The sequence below is a fragment of the Anguilla rostrata genome, chromosome 4 (genome assembly GCF_018555375.3).
Source record: "Anguilla rostrata isolate EN2019 chromosome 4, ASM1855537v3, whole genome shotgun sequence".
Taxonomy (NCBI): Eukaryota; Metazoa; Chordata; class Actinopteri; order Anguilliformes; family Anguillidae; genus Anguilla; species Anguilla rostrata.
The window spans coordinates 20079041-20094234 of NC_057936.1; the positions used below are offsets into that span (position 1 = coordinate 20079041).

The following is a 15194-nucleotide window of genomic DNA, read 5'->3' on the forward strand; positions in this document are numbered from 1 at the left end:
ACAATATATTTCCATTATCCTACTTTGCTGATTATATCTTACAGTAAGTGTCCTTCTAAATGTAACTTATTTTTTGCTCATTCAGAACACTGCACTTTCATGTTATCTTTCCATTATTTCATGTGTTAGCATGATTGAGCATTGCAAACTGGTACCAAAAGGGGTGAAATGCTTCTAACAATCCAATGCATGAGGTTTATCACTTTTTTGTAGCCTTGCACCCAGAAAAAGGGGGAGCTCATGATAATGTCTAAAATTCATTTAAAAAACTGCAAACGAATATGGCTTTAATCCACTGGGAGTTTATTGTTGCTATTTCTTGCTCATAAAGTTGGCACATTGATCATGTTAAATTCTTTTAAATGCTCAGAAAACATCGGGCCCTTAGGTGGGAAAGATTTATGTTTTATAAGACAGTTGGCACATCACACGGATTCTGTTGTACTGAGTTCATAAAGCATCAGCACGAGGCCGGTGAAGTTCACCAACATTGGACACACCTCCAGGGATGTGTACTGAAGAGCTGAGAAGCAGCCACAGCCCTGGTTCACCCTGGAACACCTCTCCCATTGAGCATGAATGACTGGAGCTGCTGCTCAGGGATCCCCCTGGGAGAGATCTGGCCTGAGTCCATCCTCCATCACACACACACATACGGACACACACACACACACACACAACTACATGCACACACACACTACACATACCACCCACAACACACCAGCCACACACACACACGCACACACACGCACACACACACACACACACACACACACACACACACACACACACACACACACACAGACACGCATACACACACACAGGCACACACACATGCACATGCACCGAGGGGCCAATACAAAAGACTGCTGGTCTTTGTTTCCCTGCCGTCGCTGAAGGGCTGTGTGGAGAGACAGGGCCGACCTGTCTGACTATGGAACACATCTTGAAGGCTCACTTCCTGCCAAGGAGATTGGTGGTGGTGTAGAAGGGGCAAGAGGGGGAGGGAGGTGAGAAAGCCGAGAGAAAAGAGCGAGGAGAGGCGCTCGGTGAAGGGTCGAACCGTCGAGGACAGCTCTCTGAAAGGGGGAATCTGTGATGGCGGTGTCCCTCAAGGACTCTGGTTCCCGCCATGACAAACAGCAGCGCTAAACTCCTGTCAGGTCCCATCTCGAGACACCGTCTCTCCGGCAGGACGCTCCAAAGGGCCAAATCAGCGTCGGGACGTCGCTCGTGTTTGGAGCGGCATGAACGCCCGTCCGCCTCTGCTCTACGGGTGGCCTGGGTCACACCAGTCACACTCAGAGCGTGCCATGGCCAACAGCGCTGCCACATCACAGCTGACATCACTTCTGCGGGATCTTCATTAGGGGCCAATTAAACTCCTTAGGGGCATGAGCCGAACAATTATTAAATACATTTTCTGTGTGATCAATGTATCTTCCTTCAGCAATAATCCTCCTGCATTACTAAGTCAATGCTAGCAGTTTACTTGTGGACACGAATATTCCTACAAAGCTAACTATAAACCGGATAAAGATACCTTTCAAAGCATGATGATCAAATAATTGTACTAAGCACAAGTTGTTAACGTGGAATGTTTAGTTTATCCTATTCTGTAACATAAAATAAAGATTACATTTTTATATTTGTACTTCTCCAAATATGAATGATTAAATGATTATAAGGATTTTCAAAGCTTTTTAATGTGGTATTTTACATCATTAACTTTTACATTAAATATATAATCTATATTAAAATTGAAATATGCTATTTGCAATATATATGCTATATACTGATTATCTACTGTAAAAAACAATGATATTCAATAATAATAATAATTATTATTATTATTATTATTATTATTGTTGTTGTTGTTGTTGTTACCACTATTATTATTATTATTAGCAGATAAATAAGACACTATAGAATTAAACAAAAACACTTTAAAAATGTTTTAAATATTTCTAGATTAAGCTTTCTTTAATCTAACAAAAAATCAGTTATAGCTGTAAAATAATTGATATTGTAAACTATGTATTTGGTTTTCATTTGAAATTTTGAAATGCACTGCATCGTAAATAAGAATTTAGAAATTTAATAGATCAAATAAAAGAAAATGGAAAAGATAAAATGGCAACAGCCTATGTATTATAAATACATCTCTGACATTTATCAAAAGCAGATGTTATTTCGAGCATGGGTTTATTGTAATGTGTAAGATATACATGTTTTTAAATGAATACAACTGCAGGATTATTATCAAGCAAATAAATAGCTAGCCAGCTTGTTGGAAATGTGTTTTTCCACAAACACTGCACATCTTTCCCAGGTGACTGCTTAACACTGGCAGTAATTGTAAATTTGCCCCTGGCGCAGTGTGAGTGCATGTGGTGTGTGTGTGTATATGTGCGTGTGTATGCGTGTGTGTGAGAGAGTGTGTGTGCGTGTGTGCTGCATCCACTGATCACGGGTTCATATAAAAATTGTTTCCACTTTTTATTGTTCTCCTCACAGTTCCAATTTCCTGAACAGGAAACAGGGATGTATACATACATTTTACAATACTGCTTCCTGAGACGAGGGGCCAAATCTTTTCAGCATTTCCAGTCCTGTGAGCTAATTTGACAGCTCATGGGTGATGCGAATTCCACTTCAGAGAGACAGGTACCCTAGGGCTAGCCAGCTGGATTGTGGATGCTTACAGATTTGGCTTTCTCTTCCTGCTGGGTGTCATCTGTCTCCTTGGTCTTGCGGTGGATAATTTTTGTCCTCCTGACATCATGCGCCTGAGCAGTTTGTGCCTGGCAGCGCTTGTCTGTCCAGGTTGGGCATCAAACCCAGCCAGCGTGCGCCTAATCTGACGAGGCACCACTCCAAATACTGCCGCCCCCCCGGGGCCCCCTCTGCCCCACGTCAAAATCGCGGCCCACAAACTTCCAACCGCCGGGACCGCGGCCCTGCTTTCCCTGTCACGGGGGGCCGCCAGGGGACTTATTTCTCTCACGCAGAAGAATGTCCCCACTTCCTCTCCTGTGGCTGTCACTTTGATCGCCAGCGTCGCGCGGGAGGTCTGCCTCAACAGGTTTGGGTTTCCCTGCCTGTTGCCAGCAGTTGACTTCGACACCGCCACTTGGATGAAGCAATCCCTCCGCGGATTACCATCGGCCGACAGCCTGTGGGGGAAAGTGACAGCATTCCACACGCTAATCCCAGGGACGGCCCAATCCCGAGCAGCGCGAACGCTAATCGCAGCCGACACAATGATTTCCCATCGAGGAAGGCACTTTGTACTGCAAGACAAAAGTGACAATGTTGCTTTATGGAGAAAATTTCCAAAAAAGCGCATGATGACGACATATGTTGATTTTCAGGTACTCAGCGACTGGGGTATCTCCATAGCTGGGCTGAGGTGGGATAGCATGGGATGGAATGATTGTGAGTACAGGGAGAGGTGTAATGTCTTATATTTTTTGTGGTTTATCTTCATAATAAAGTTCCTGCAATCTGAACTGTATTATTATTTATTTTCATTCTCTTTCCCATTTTTTCTTTCTCTTTCTCTCTCTCTCTCTGTATCTCTCTCTTTCTCTCCGATGGTGGGCAGCTCAGCTGCAGTCTCCGCAGGGAGGATGGCAGTGAGCGTGAATGCATAAGCGCCGTGCGCCCAGGGTCTCAGAGGTGCAGAGGCCGGAGAGAGAGAGAGGGGCAGGTCGGGATGGCGCGGGAAGGAGCCCGCGAGTGGCGGCTGTGAGTAACTCGCCCACCTGTTCGGAGCCACGATCAGCAGCGCTTAGTCTGCTGTCAGTGGCCAGCCTGCTCCCTTCGGCTTTCTCCTAGGGCCCTGGATCAAGACAAAGCGAGAGAGAGAGAGAGACCGGGAGACAACAAGAGAGAGAGAGAAAAACATAGGGAGCGAGAGAGAGAGAGCGAGCGAGAGAAAGCCTTCCTTGTAATGCAAAATAATTATACCCATTGGGTAATACAAGCGCTGTCGTTAGGGGCTTGATGGGAAAAAATGGAAAAAAAGAGATGTTTTTTTTTTCTCCCACCACCACTCAAAAACCCTGGTGGGTATGTTGTGTAAACCATTCGTACGGATCTACATAATGTTCCCTGTTTGTCAGTGGGCTAAAGGCTCCAGGACTCTATCTGAGGTCCTCACATCCAAGCAAGGGCATTCCTTTACTGTTCATAGCATTTCATATGCCTTGTGCATGACACTGCAGGATACACTGATACTGTTAAGCTATTGTCGTTTTTTTGAGTACTGTGATCTTTGTCAAGGATCACTTAATGTACACAAAATGGCTTGTCCTCTCTAGTCAAATAATGAACTTTGTACTAAAAAGAAGAAAATAATAACAATTTAATTGTTATATATTATACCATTCTTTATTATATATTTCAGTTTATTATGACAGAATAGGAATGCAATATCACTGTGTTTTAGTAAGGATAGATGGTGTATGTGTGTGTCCATAACTCATTATTTTACCAAAAAAACACAAAGTTTGTGTATGTGACATACATACCCCATGATCATGTAGAGGTTATAGGCTAAAATATTCACTACACAGAGCTGCAAGGAATAAAAAAAACTACATCACAGCAGTGTTTGTTAGGGAAGCCAAATAAAATAAATGTGATGCAATGTCTGGACAAAATAAGTAAATGGATATACAACTTTATTTTAAAAAGTTTTATTGTTGCTGTTTCTTGTTTTTAAAGCAATCAAGTCAACTTTTCAATAACCTGATTTAGTTTTACTATGCTCTCTCAAATTATATCCGACTTGTTATTGTAATAAGGAAGATTCCAAAGAACAAATCACATCTATAGAGGAATTTGGTAAATAGACTCGTGAGACAGATGATCTCATACAAATGGTATGTTTCATGCGAGGGAAAGTCGCATGCAAACCTCATTCAAACCAGGAAAATAAACTGGGCAGAAAATAATGTCATAAGACAGCTCCATCCTCATTATGTCAATGTTTGCTTTGTGCTTAAACTACGTGCACACTCCAGCGTAGAGTTAAAAGCAAAATATATATTTATGTCAGAGGTTGGAAAATGGGGAATAATATTTCCAGTTGCCTCAGATATTGACTATTGTTTTCTACTGTAGTCCACAGCACCTCCGTAACCAAATATTTTAGGCAGAGAAAAATATATTTACCGTTCTAGAATACGCACAATGAAAATCTCCTTTAATGTATCAGTGAATTTAATTTATAATATCAACATTGAATGCATATATATGCATGTCCACAAGTATAATAATTCCACCCATTAAAAATCCTCAGATGCTGCAGACCTTTTTTCCTCCATGAAATTTGTTCATTTTATCCAATAATATTTGTGTACATCTGTGTGTGTTGGTATTTATAGCATATCAATGAGCACGCATTTAAAATACAAATTAGATATTTGAATCCAAGTATTTCACAGTTTGAGTTCTGTACTGCATGTGTTTTTCAAGTGTTTTTTTAGTTGAATAAAATTGTAAACATTTTGATTCATATTTTATATGCATGTTATGCAGCACATTTTTGTATGAGAAAAATATTTTAGCTTTGCATCAGCAATGAATACATTCCATTAAACATGAAATTATCATTCACTAATTAAATAATATCATATAATGCACATGCATTTATACAATGATGATATAATGGTGATCATTTGAATTGTAAAAATTTCCTTACTTCTTTCAACTGACGTTGAACTGCGTAGTCATCCACTGATTAATGTCCGTAATGTTAAACCCCCAGGCACTAGGTAATGGAAATGTATGTATTAATGAGCAGCTCATAACTGCTCTATAAATACAAACCAATGATGAAAAGTGCAACTGTTAGCTCAATCATATGGTCAGCGTGATTTAAGAATTCCTTCTACATCAAGAGTGCCTATTGAAAGCAAGAAATGAATTACTTAGTAAATGTGACCTTTCTTGAAATAACCATTGCATGTGGTCATACAACATCTATAATATTGAGAAAACTGCTTCTTAACTACTGATCACATTCACATTCTAGCAAGGAAGTTTCAAGGAAAATAACACATAGAATGTGAATAGTGAGTGCATATAAACTTATGAAATAAAGTTATGCACTTTACAGTTCAAGTTCAAATGGTTATTTACTAAAATTTTATTAAATTATCCACTCTATACATACGTAAATCATCCATATACATTGAGAATAATATTATAAAATGGAACCCTATGTACATAGATTTAACGAAGGTGTAAAGGTGGACATGCCTTGTACTTGAGAAATATTAAATCATTATACTGAAAGGCATGAAAGTGGCGCCTATGGGACATTATATTGGCCATTGTCTCCACCTGGTGGCGAATATAAAGATAGATATTCGATTTATTTAAACACATCACACATTTTTATATTGACGCACCCCTCCCCACAATGCCATAATCTAGCATCTCTCGCAAGTCTTAATGACAATCGTGGAAAAAATAAACCTTTCAAGCCTTCTGAGCGTTTTTCATCAAATGATCTATCATATAAAGGGCTTTATATATGTTTATAATAAAACTGAAAACAAATAAAGATGAATTCATTTCTTAAATCTGCTTTGTTGTATCACATTTCATATTAAATACAATTACAACAGCCATTACTTTAGCCAGTATAAAAATGTCTTATGAAAATTTTAAACAGAAGATTTAAAATGCACATGAAAGACTTCTTTAACCCTTGTAGATATAAGTGTTGCACTTCCTAAGTACAAATACTTTGCTGTTGTGCATTAAATCCTTTCTATGGTGCAAGACTGACATCTGCAGTCAAATCTCAAGCACTCCCTGATTTTTGTCCAAGTATAATGTTTTGATTTCCATAAACAGGGGTGGTTACACCGTCAGGCCGGACTAACAAGCGTGAGACCTGGGGACTACTTTCCAGCAAACTCTTTCGTTATTTTCGGACAACACGGTATCATTATCCATTTGCAAAAACAAAATCATTTACTGTGATTTTTTTTTAAATGCATCGAAGGAGATGACGTAATTGATTCAGTAGTAGTTGTGTCATGTGCCCAAGTGACCCTCCGCCTTCCAGTACACACAGGGTTGCCAAACGAGCCATTCATTACATAAATACTTACAAAATATATATTCGTAGGGTTAGGGGGTTTCCAAGATAAAAAAATATGGTTGGATGTCAATGAGAGATGAGGAATTTCTAAAAGGAGGTGTGGGGTACAAACTGTGATAAATTTGTATGGGAGTCAATAGAAGATGGGAATTTTGAGAAATTTTGAGAGGGAATTCATTCAAGATCTGGCAACATTGAGCACATCATAAACCCGGAAGTAGTACATGATCAGATGTCTACATTGTGACTTGAATTACTGCAACAGTTGCTAAATATTGACCTATGTTTACTTAACATAGCTAGTTAGCTAACGTTAACTAAAAATTATCGGGCTTACATCTACATGCTGTGATGTTTGTAATATCTTGCTAAACCATTTAGTTGGAAATCCGTACGGATGTTCGGTAAACGTCTGCTAGTCAGTGCTTGCTACAATAACAAGCCTGCATTTGTCTTCTTTTAGCTTCTAGTAGACTAATTTATTTAACGTTAGCTGGCTAAAAACGGCATCTCAATCAAAAGTGTCTTTACTGAAGTCGTGAGTCGAATAATTTCTCGTTCTAATCTGCCAGCAAGTGAAGTCGATGGACAAAATTGTAAAGGGTGAGTTTCCACTGCTCGTGATATTATTCAACTAATCATGTAAGTCCAGATAAATTGTAACTAGGTTAGCTTTTTTTAGTTTACAATTTGTCGTCGATGTCTTCCCTTTAGATGTCGGTGATATTCAGTCCAGGCTGATAGATCACAGGCCAATAATACAGGGAGAAGTTCGTTTCTTTGTGAGAGAATTCGAGGTGAGCATTCCGCAGGATTTATTTGGTTATTATGAAGTCGTCTGTTTATTTAAATAATTCTTTGAAAGGTAAAATCGTGAATTTATGCGCTGTGATGTATTTTACACTGGCATAATATCATGCAAAGTCATACTTAGCAGTAACGTTAAGTCATAAATGCCGCAGCAATTTCCTGATTTGCAAATTCCTTCTAACTGTATAGGAGAAACGTGGATTCCGAGAGAGCCGTTTATTGGAGAACCTCAACAGGATGGTGGCGGAAACTAATGAGCAAGTAGTCCCCAAGTGTTCTGAGACTATGCACGAGCACCTCTGTGAGGCCCTGACGAGGAGTAAGCATCAAACCAATCTCTTCAATTTCTTTCCGTGCATTCCCACTTCTCTTCGCCTCCTCTGGAAAGTGTTGTTTTGACTGCCTGCATCTAAGCTTCTTAACCATAGGTCTTTTACTGTTGAAATGTGTTTCCAAACCACTGAACTCATTAGGCGGTTGTGTTACTATGTCCCCTCATGAGGTTGCACTTGGCATCCAAACCTTTTACTCTGGGTTAACTACTTTGTATGTTTCCTGTGTGTTCCCCCAATAAGACATAGTGTTAAATGAAATGTGTCCAATATTATGTTTTCAAGTATTAGCTACATCACATGGTGGTAAAAGCCACCTTATTGTCATGGTAATTTGTATGTGAACGTGCCCCCTGAAGCTTAGTGAGCACCTAGCTTTTCACTCCCAGAACCAAAGCCAGCTTTGTGCCTGTGATTGGGCAGAGTGAGAGCATCTGGAAAATCCCTCCCATTCCAAAGAAATATATCGGGTCACCAGTCACACAGATAAAAATGAGTAATGCTTTCTTAGCTACTTACTGAGGAACAAATTAAGTTTTAACAAAAACATGCTTGTGTAAAGACAAGCTGTTCTTAATACCATCAGCAGTACACACACACACACAACCATTTATTTTATTCCCTTCCTTGCACTGCACTGTCAACTGGTGTTTGGCATGCTGCAAATAAGAATGGTCAGGGCTGTTGTTGACCTTCTGCTTTAATATCCAATATATATTCCACTTACAAACTGTCAGATTTAGTGTTAGTCGGTGGACTACAGAGAGAAATGAAGCAATGGATGGCTGCATATGTTGTGGAAAATGCATGTTCTCACTAGTATGCTCCCTCTCAAATTGAGAAGAAGTATTGCAGTGATGGTACAAATTTATGGATGCAAATGGATATTCCAAATTTGAGTACAAATAAGGGGATCCCCATACCTTGCAGTTGGTCATTGATCTAAATCAAGCCTAGGGATTTACCAGATATTGCATGATCCATATCTTTGATATTTTATTTGCATGGCATCTTTCAAATTATACACAAACCATAAAAGTTTTAGCTGTGGTCTTTGTGTTTGGATTAAATGGTGCTGATGCCTGAAACATAAGTGCATGCTCTCTCTTCTGTATTTGAAGTGGAAGCTGCAACTCACATGGCACAGAAGATCCAGCAGAGGGAGCTAGAGGCACAGCAGGTAAGACAAGTCGGTGCTGTGACGATTACATAGAAATTTTTATCCCACAGGAACTTACTTTATATTAGTACTTAATTTATTGGCAATGAGACAAAAAATTGTTAAACCAGCCTGTTGAATCATATGTATACATATCTTCAGCTACACCAGGTTGCATCTAGGAAGCTTTACTTTAGGGAGCTGGGTAGCTAAAGGTCCAATGAATCATCTATAGTCATAAAACTTTGGTATAATTTGGAGAAGTAAAGAATATTCATGCCTCTTCAAATTTTCTTTTTGCTTTCTGAGGTAATAAAAATAGTGCAAGAAATGTAAATCTCCCATTTTAATTGACATTGTCATGAGGAAATTGCTTCCTTTTTAAAGATGGATATAGATACTTCTGTTGGACACAAAATGTGCAGTGTATCACACTGTGCATCTCCATAATAGTCGCAATAAAAGGCAAACAGGGCATACTGTTGACACTGTGCATTTATCAGTGAAAGTGGAATGTTTTAATGTTACAGTACCTTCCTGAAAAACACCATTTCAGATTCTTGTGGCAGGAAGATAAAAAGAAATGGTCACAAACAAAACATGATTCAAGGCCAGCAACATTCCATTTTTAGTTGGGGAAACATTTATCCACTCATTTGTAATATTGTACCTGCTCTGTTGCTGGTTTTAAAGTCATTTCCTTTTTTTCCACTTGAATTTTTCCACTGTCCAAACCACAGCCCGGCTTTGTTTGCGCTTTGAATAATGAATTCAGTTAATTGAATCTTGACAGCCTGCAAGTTATTGTTGGAACAAAATGTATTGTTTACAGGAACTCACAAGATTACCAAATCTTTGTATGATGGAGCAACAGTGGGAACAATGTATGAGAATGAGGGAGGGTCTTCTCAGGGGTGTCGAGTGGCGTATATAGTTAAAGCACAAGCTCTTTGTGCAGTGCTCTGCTCCACTATCGAAAACCAAGTCCTGAGCATGTCACTGCCAACTGTGGCAAGCAGAGCAGTTCCCCAGTACGATCAGGCATCTGCATGGTGAAAAGAAGCAGCAGATGACAGATTGTCATCTGCCGTTATCAATGCAGAATTGGAAACAGGTCTACAAAAAAGAAATCCAATGTACCATACCAGAGTGGCGCACTCACGACAATGGCTAGTAGTACGTAGCCTGCTGCCCAGGAAGAACAGGGTAGAGCCCTCCCCGTGTCACAGATCCTGGTTGTCGTGACAGCGGTGTGGCGTTTGTCTGTGTCGCCCCAGAGCACTCGGCTGCAGGCCAGCATGGACCGACGCAAGGCCGACTGGGAGGAGTTCATGAAGGAGCAGGCCCGCCTCAGAGTGGAGGTGGACGAAGAGCATGCCAAGGCCGTGGGCCGCCTCAGCACCCAGTACAGCGAGATGAAGAAGGATCTGTCCAAGTTCTCCCACTTCTGAGCCCCGTCCGCATGTCTGAGCACGCTCCGTTGGGGTGGGGGTGTCTCGGCAGCCACGTTCAGTTTCTGTGTTAAGGGAGCGAATGTGCGTTTGGTATATGTGTGCGTTTGGAGTTTGTGTCGAGAAACTGAATGTGTGCGTTTGGATGAACGTGCGCGTGCCTTGTTTTGAAGGAAATGCTTTTAGTGGAGTGTTGCGGAAAGCTTTAATTGACTCTGAGCCTGGCTGATGGCTCTAACAGAACATCATGAGCCCCTTGTGAGCGGCAATGCCGCAGAGAGTTTGTCATTTGTCTGGCTCTGAATTGGAGCCGTCCAATAAACAACTATGCATTTCCACCATCCGTTGAAAAGAGACTGCTGTCACAGTGCTATAAAGATATATAATAAGTTTGGAAAATGTCAACGTCTTTATAAGAAATAAAACCAAGGAAACCAGATTGTTTTTGGCCAGGGTTTTAACTTGCAGACATTTCTGTTTAATTTTTTAAACAGCTCTTGCGCTCGCATGTGTTTGGAGTATATTTGCCCTCAGCGCTGAATGAGATGTAGGAAGCGGGAATGTGGCAGGGAAATGTCAGTTAGCAGAAGTGCTATAGATCCACGTCAGGCAGAACGTGCCGGCCTTCAGAAACTCCATTCAGAGCCTGGTTGTTTAACGACACCGCAAAGCACGTCAGCAAATACACACTCCTCACCTCCACAGACCTTAAGCATTCACCACAAACTCCGCCCGGTGGAAACCGCTTAAGGCAGATATAAATCAGGAGCTGCCTGTGGTCGGGTATGTACCTGGTAAGATGGGTAAATAAATGAGATTGCCCTACCAGAAATGTGAAGGCTGGAGAGAGTGGTGCATCCAACCCCCCCCCACAAACAATGGCGGCCTGTTTGGATGGATGGCTGGGTATCATGGCACATTCCTGGCATGTGAAATAGGTGATTAACTTCAGCTGAGGTGACAACATAAATATTTGAAATGACTTTTAAAAACATTGAGCCCGGGCCAGACTATTTCTTTTGTCCTTCTTTAAGTGGGGGGGGGGGGAAGTGGTCTCGTCAATCAGCGTGAGAAAATAAACAGACAAGCTGCTTCACATGGACCCCGTGTGCTTTTTATTACTTGGAAAAATTGTGCCAAATTGTCGAGCGATTCCTTGAACGTGTTTGACAGCCGAATTTAAATGGGAGAGGTGTAGGTTTTCGGTGAAGGCGGGGCTGGCACGCCTGGCAGTGCCAGGAGATGTCTCGAGTGAGGCCGTGGCGGTGCAGCCGGGGAAACGCAGGCACACCACGGACACTTAATCAAGAGCGGCGAAACGGAAACGCGGCCTCCGCCAACGTAACACCTTTCATCTGGGCCTGGACCACTGGTCCCGTTTATTTTCCTTCAGTGGTTTAGCCTCGTAAAACAGCCCGAGCGTTTGCAGAAACGGTACGGGAAAAGGGCAAAAAAGAAACAGTCCTTGAGAGATCCCAAGTTAGCTAGACCACGTAGGCCATTAGCGACTGCTATCGGCTTTGACCTTTATGACTTGGAATCAGCTTTTTGTTGTCTACACCTTTTCGTACGCAGGTATGCAAGTAGCTCAGTATAATAAGGTCTTCCATATGAATGCAGTTCATGTCAGAATTGGGGGTTTTTTTGGTTTGTTTTTTGTCTTTGGTGCGCCCTCTGCCTCGACCAAAGATTCATTCTAGAGGGTGAAGAGACCAAACCCAACTGCAGTGCAAAAACCCATCCCAAGACGGTGAAGACCGATTCGCCAAGTGACGTGCCCTTGAAGAAGGAACAACAGAAATCATTCTGCGGGGCATAATTTCAACTCGTCGTCCCACTGGAGACGATGGCGACCGTTTTGTTGACCGCTAAATCGAAAGGGAAGCTGTTCTCCGTGGCTGGCACAGGAACCGCCGCAGGGCGTCCGTTTCCCTCACGCCCCGCAGATAGACTCCCGCCATCCGGGAAGATGAGTGCGCGGCAGGTCGGGCCGGGAGCGACCCGCTTTATCGCCTCGCCCCGGCCCGGCAGCACGGCAGGAACCGGGCTTGTTTTCGTCTCCTCTCTCTATCGGAGCCATTGTGTTCTTCCTGTTATGGAAAGATTGCAGTGATCCCGAGCCCATTCAAGCAGCCGCAGTTCCATGCCAACATAAATCACCAAGGACAAGCATAGGAACCCGGCCTGTCAGAGGGACTGGAGACGCAGATTAGGGAAAAGTCTGATCATCGTCTGTCTGAGGTGCACAGGCCGGGCACGCGAACCGAGGCCAGATTCGTTCGCAAACAGCCAAGTCAGCGAAGGTTTCTGAAATGCGCACATTTTTAACAAGCTCCTTTGAATGGTCTCACACAGGTACATTCTGTTTGTGAGTTTCTAAAAACCTTGTTTATTCCAACCTAGAACTGACCATAAAACAGCTCTCTATTATAACGCTGTAGTTCCTGCCTCAACTGAATGTGTTCTCACACATTCAGAACCAATAAACTGTGAGTGGACTTTTTCTGAAAGGTTGACAGGAGCCTTGGCAGCGCTCAGTGTGAGCTTTCAACAGAGTTATTGGAGTTCACGCTCCATGAGAGCAAAGTTGAAAAAAGTAAAAGTCAAGTTATATAAAACCGTGGAGCGCTAAGTATTATTTTACTGCGGCAGTCGTTACAGCTGCAGGTTTGCACTCGAGTGAGCATGTCCTTCTGCCCATTATGCGTGTTGATAGCCATTTTCCTCCATTATTGCTTTCTGTAAATGAAAACGGCGGAGAACAGTTGGGTGTACTCCCGATTTAATAACCTCGTATTACAGCCCTGCAGGTGTCCTACGGAGGGGTGCGGCGTGGGTGGCAGCGCAGGTGGCGATACAAATTCTTTGGCAGTGCCTAACACTCTCCCTGGGAGTCTGAGTGAGGGGAGGGAGGCTGGGGGGAAGGGGAGGGGGGGGGGGGCTGACAGCACTCAGAGCCGATGTATAATGATCAAGGAGCGAATTTTGTCGAGGAGGCGCAGGGAGGTTAATTATCCACTGACACCAAGCGCTTTCAGAGGAAGACTGCGAAAACAGATAAACCGAGCGACGTCTCTTCGGGGGAGAGAAAAACACGCCGGTGAATTATGGAGGAACCCCATTCTGACGCGCTTCGGGAAAGGGAGAGAGAAAAAGGGGGCGCGGAGCGAGCGCGCTTGTGCGGCGCAGCGAAGTCCCCTCGTCGCCAGGCGCGCGGGGTGTTTTTCACTCGCCCGAGGCGAGGCCCTTGTTCCGGGCCCGGCCGTAACCCGAAAACAGAGATAAGGGCCAGCAACAACAAGCGCCTTCCTCAGTCAATCACGGACAGAACAATGGTCAGAGGGCACGGAGAGAATGGCTTGTCATCGCTGCTCTGACAGGCTCGCCGCTACTGGAGCTTGCCGCTTGTTGTCGTCCAGGGCTCAAGGAATGTCTGGATCCTTTGCCAACATACCTCAGCAGATTCCTTTTTTTTTCCGTTTAATCATGGCCTATTTATTATAATTTAAGTTTTCTCCAAATTTTTTCCCCCTCCCCCCACCCCCAAGCCTTGCCCCAGGGTAATCTGCGGAGGACGTTAGCAGTGTATGTTTTGGACAGGGAGGTTAACGGGTCATCTCGCATGTCCGGAAATCTATCTGCAAGCTTTTTTTATGCCCTGCTCCATGATGAGAAGAAAAAAGAGAAAATATGTCAGGATGCCTCCATATTCTCCACGGGTTTCCTTAGAGGATACATGGTTCCATTACAGCTAAGTGCACACCCCTGAATATTATCACTGAAGATTTCATGGAATGAGAAGACTTCATAGAATGCTACCCCATTGTTCAAAAATCGATTATGAGGCATATTTTACACCGACAGAAACAAAGCTTGTCTGTTAGAGGTAATCTTCTCCAGCTGCAACATGCCCCCAATAAGAGGCAAAGCAAATATTTACTGTGCCTGAGATCTGTGATTATGATGTCATCCATCACAGGCTACTGCAATTATGCTTCATTTCACAGATATTTGGTCCAATTGTAAACTGAGTTTGTGCTGCCGGGCCGGGGGGCAACACAATAAAGATGGTCTTTCCTGGATGGCGGGAGTCTATCTGTGGGGTGTGTTCAATTTGGCTACGCAAAGCAATATAAATGAAAATCATTTCTCTCTCGGATAAAATACATTTCGTTTTGAAGATGCAAACATGGAAAGCAAGTATAAAGTAACCCTAACAGTATGAAAAATTTAAAAACAGTGTCATTGTTAAAATATCCAAGTGATGTCATGGACAGTTAAATCTGCTTTGATAAACCCTTACCTAAATTGAATTGTAT

The 15194-nt window shown here is 42.5% G+C and overlaps 1 protein-coding gene across 1 annotated transcript; it reads left to right on the forward strand.

Moving 5' to 3' along the window:
• Positions 1 to 7323: 7323 nt before the first annotated feature.
• Positions 7324 to 11971, forward strand: bloc1s5 (biogenesis of lysosomal organelles complex-1, subunit 5, muted). The gene is made up of 5 exons (XM_064331216.1): positions 7324 to 7726; positions 7838 to 7920; positions 8123 to 8252; positions 9387 to 9445; positions 10702 to 11971. The coding sequence occupies exons 1-5, from the start codon at positions 7708 to 7710 to the stop codon at positions 10873 to 10875; spliced, it is 465 nt and encodes a 154-aa protein (XP_064187286.1). The 5' UTR covers positions 7324 to 7707; the 3' UTR covers positions 10876 to 11971.
• Positions 11972 to 15194: the final 3223 nt, after the last annotated feature.

What these genes read in the sequence shown, in the direction of transcription:
- bloc1s5 (XM_064331216.1), top strand. An exon ending in CTGTGAGGCCCTGACGAGGA is followed by an intron (nt 8,253 to 9,386) that starts GTAAGCATCAAA and finishes CTGTATTTGAAG; the next exon opens with TGGAAGCTGCAACTCACATG. An exon ending in GGGAGCTAGAGGCACAGCAG is followed by an intron (nt 9,446 to 10,701) that starts GTAAGACAAGTC and finishes GTGTCGCCCCAG; the next exon opens with AGCACTCGGCTGCAGGCCAG.